Source organism: Hipposideros armiger, unplaced genomic scaffold (genome assembly GCF_001890085.2).
Source record: "Hipposideros armiger isolate ML-2016 unplaced genomic scaffold, ASM189008v1 scaffold_62, whole genome shotgun sequence".
NCBI classification, from domain to species: Eukaryota; Metazoa; Chordata; class Mammalia; order Chiroptera; family Hipposideridae; genus Hipposideros; species Hipposideros armiger.
In genome coordinates, this window is record NW_017731412.1 from 1,534,991 (window position 1) to 1,539,375 (window position 4,385).

Here is a 4,385-nt window from a genome sequence, read left to right on the forward strand (position 1 = left end):
CAGGGGAGAGCTGGGGTGGCCTTTGTCAGCTGAAGGGAGGCATGGGTGGACAAATATCTGGTCTTGACACATGTCGCAGAATTGGGGGCACATTCCAAGCGTTCCCGGTCAGGTGGAGAGACTGGACCCACTCAGATGAAATGGACCAACGGCTGTAATCAGTGGCATGGCTCTGACCCATCATGCCACCTCATTGTAAAATTGGAAGCAAACACTGCCTCCCACATGGGGCTGAGGGGAGGGTAAACTGAGGCACCTCCTGGGAAAGTGCTTCCTGACACGGGAAGTCATTATTATTATTTAATGTGCCAAACACATGTGAGGAGTTATTATGATGTGATACGCACATCAGAGGTAATGTGATACGCACATTTGTTGAGCACTTATTTTGTGCCGGGTACTTTTCTAAGTGTGTTACGTGCATGCGCTCAAGTAATCTCCCCAAGGAGCCTGAGAATAGTGGCTTTTACTGCTCCTGTTTCACAGACAGGGAGACGGAGGCCCCGAGAGGTAAGGGACTTGTCCAAGTTCACACGACCAGTGAGTGAACCGTCAATCACACAGCTTTTGCAGAGGCCAGGCCTGGGTGAAATGTCAGCTGTCCCCTCTCCTGTCCCAGGCTCTCCCCTGGGTCATGGGTCATGGGGTCTGCAGTCTCAGGGGAAAGGAGTTGGAGAGTCCACCTCCGTCTTGCCAGCCACGGGCTATTTCTGCTCTGGAAATATGCCATGTCTCTCTCACCTCTCTGCCTTTCCGCATTCTGGTCCTTCGGCCTAAAACAGTGGCCATTGCTTTTCCATCTGCCTTACGTGTCCCTCCACTGGCCTGCCAAGCATAGATGGTCCCTCCCAGCCAATGTCTGTCCCTGCTCCGAGCTGTCCCCACTGGTTTATAACAAGCCTATCTCTGTATTCAACTCTATACCCCTCACTCACTCCTCTCTATATTTGACAAGTATTTATTGAGCACCTACTAGGTGGCCCAGACTGTTCTAGGTGCTAGGGTTACCATGGCAAAAAAAGACAGACAAGATGGCTGATCTGATGGAACTACCATTCTCATGGAGAGAAACATACCAACGAGTTCGCTTCAAATAGCGATAGAGCGCTACGAGGGAAATAAAATAGGGTGAACGACCGTGAGGGTGGCTGCTTTAGATGGAGTGATCAGGGAGGGCTTCTCTGAGAAGGTGACAGTCAAGCTGAGATGTGGATCATGAGAAGGCGCCAGCCATGTGAGGTTCTAGAGGGAGAGCATTCCAGGCAGCGACAACACCAAATGCTAAGACTCACTCCTTCAGCAAGTACGTGAGCACCAACCGTGTGCCCTGCACCGTGCCCAGTGGGGACACAGCTGTGAACAAGATCAGGCACAGCCCTTGCCCTCCTCGGGTTCTCAATCCAGCAGTTCAGGAAGTCGTTAACTCGGCCTTGCACAAATCGTTACCTGGTCACCCCTGTGCTGAGGGCCTACCGGGGTGGAGTGTCAGAGCAAGGAGTGGGTCTTCCTGTCCTCTGTAGGCCCAGTGCCTAGCCCAGACAGGCACCCCAGACAGTGCTGAGGAACTGTTTGTTGAATGACTGAACGAATGTTGTCTTGGTCCCTGCCTCTTTCCCGTCCAGCCACCCTGGGTGCCCTGGAGTTCAGCCTTCTCTACGACCAGGACAACAGTTCCTTGCACTGCACCATGATAAAGGCCAAGGTAGGCACCCTAAGGGAGCCAAGCTGGGCACCCCTCAGGCTGTTGGGGCATTTCTGGGGAACTCGGGGAGGGCATGCCGTATCAGGCCCGTCTTCTGTCATCGCCTTGTCTACCTGTGACAGTGGCAGTGGCGAGGAAAAGGCAGGAATTAGCCACAGCCCATATCTTTGGAGGAGGACCTCCTCCAGGAATGGCCCCAGAGGAGTTTCACTTATCTGCAGCCGCCTCCCAGAAGCCAGGCTTCAAGGGCAAAGCTGAGATCTGCCCCAGGCCTGTCCACAGCGTCTCTGGAGGGGACTGCAGAGATGGCGCCCAGAAGGCAATGACAGCCTGATCTGACAGCTGACATGGCGACAGCACGGGTCCTTTGCCTGACATGGCTGTCAGGCTGTAGTAGCACTGAGTCGGCCCATTGTTACAGATACAGGGATCCTAGCGGGGGCTTCGGAGGGGGTGGGAAAGGCAAACCAGGATGGAAAAGCATCCCCAGGCTGCAGGCTCCGGGGGGAGTGACCCGACGGCATTCCGGGCCTGAGGAAAGCTGGATGGTGCTATCAGTGCAAACCCCAGGAAGTAACTGACTCAGATTTCCTCCCACCTCAAGGCTCAGGAACCAGACTTCCTGGGTTCAAATACCAGCTCCGCCGCTTCCCAGCTGTGTGATTTGGGGCAAGTTACTGAACCTCTCTGTGCCTTAGCCTGCCCACTTGTAAACTGGGGATAACCTCCCATAGGGATGAGTGTGAGTGTTAAGTGTAAGGTGGCCACGTGTTCCAGTTCGCTCAGGACAGCCCCCATCTATACCTGTTACCTTGCTGTAACAAGTAACATCCGTCCTCATCAAATGTCCCCGCTCGGATGATAAATGAGGTATGAAATGCCTAACACCATTCTTAGAGCAACACACCCAGGTCGCATCTTCAGCAAGCATATATTGAGCGCCAATTATGTGCCAGTCACTGTGGCAAGCACTTAGATGCACTCAGCCCCCTCAGAATAATGCAGGCAAGTACATACATCATCTTGTTTCATCTTCATAGGAACCGCTGAGGTAGGGGGTCCTCATTAGCCCTGTTGTACAGATGGGAAAACTGAGGCTCCGAAAGGTGAAAGCCTGGGGCCATGCAGCTGGTAAGGGATAGAGCTGGATTTAAGGCCGATGTTAACAGTCTCTAGCTCTAGGTCCGTAACTGTTCATGCCCACGGCCTTCTCCTCTGGCTCCAGAAATAGGAGAAAGCCACACTATTACAGCCCCTTCGAGACTGGGGTACAGAAAACTCAAATGTCCACNTTTTGAGAACACAAGTCAACCCATTGCATAATGAACATAAAACCGTGCAATGAAATTCTCAGGACTCTAGCCTGCCAGAAGGTTCCGAGCCCCAGGCCTATTCTGTTTTCTTCAACAGGGAAACTCACAAAGGTTAGAGAGGCGTTAAAGACACAGGTGCACCTAAATGAAACTTGCTCCGTGATGGACTCAGTATCGACAGGCAGTGGGAACCGGAATGACTTTCTCGCTGTGTCACTGAATGTTATTTCATGCCCCATCCCTGTGGTTCTCCCCTGCACCCCACGCTTTGGGAAATGTAGTTGTAAAGCATCCCCTGGACTGGTAGTGACCCCGTAGCCATGGTGGACTCGGAGCATAACCTTGCCCGTCACCTTGCAAGCAATTCTGGCTCCGTTCATAACAGCCAGGCCACCTGGTGAGAAAAACATGGAGGGCAGGCCTCACCGTCCCATTTCAGAGAGGAGGAAGCTGAGGCTCAGGGAGAAAGCACTGGGGCTTGAACCTAGGCCTTCCTGACCCCAGCATCCCCCCATGGGACCGTTCCTGCTGCTGCAAATAACCTCTGCCATCACCGGCTGCCCTTGGGCCTGTGTCCACACAGGAAATGACGGGGACAAGGGACAGACACCCAAAGGATGTCGCCTTCTCTGTTCCATCTCTCTTTCTTTTCCCCACTCAGGGCCCCCAGGAGGCAGCAGACCCAGTCCTGGGCCAGGAGGACGCTTTCCAGACCAGAGACCAGGCAAGTGCTCCCGTCGTCCCGTGCCTGCCCAAGTGGCCACCCCTCTCCCACTTTCCTGTGAGAGAGCAGGGCGCCCCCAGAGCTTGGCCCCGTCTGCATCCTGAGGCCTATCTGATGAGCCCTAAGGGTCTCCCTAATTCCACAACTGTAGATAGTCCATACTAAGATTAAATCAATGGAAAATGACAGCATGTAGTGGTTAAAAGCATACTCAGCTTGGATGCAAATTGCGGCTTCCCAGCTGTGTGACTCCATACACCCAAAAATTTTAATTAGGTCCTTTTCTGTTCTTATGCCACATGTAAGAGAAACGTGTGCTTTTTCTTCCCAGCTGGATGACCCGAGGCAAGTCACTTCATTTCCCTGAGCCTCAGTTTCCTTATCTCTAAAATGGGACTAATACTAGGACCTACCTCACAGAGTTGTTGGGAGGATTAAACAAGTTAATACCCATAAATCCTTAACAGGTGGCCTGGTATGTATTAAGACCATGCTAAGTGACAGTGATTATTACAGATGATATATATGCGTCACCATCAATCACCATAGCTACAACTTATTACTTTCTAATGCACCAGGTACTTTTTTTTGGTTTTTGTTTTGTTTTGTTTCTGTGTGTGTGTTTTTTATTTTACTTTATTGGGGA

General features: G+C 52.1%; 1 protein-coding gene across 1 annotated transcript in view; it reads left to right on the forward strand.

Moving 5' to 3' along the window:
- Positions 1 to 4,385, forward strand: part of RPH3A (rabphilin 3A) — a 101,648-nt gene that overhangs the window by 75,000 nt on the left and 22,263 nt on the right. Inside the window, exon 12 of the mRNA XM_019641575.1 lies at positions 1,581 to 1,702. Within this exon, the coding sequence (XP_019497120.1) occupies positions 1,581 to 1,702 (122 nt within the window). The remainder of the gene's footprint in view (positions 1 to 1,580; positions 1,703 to 4,385) is intronic.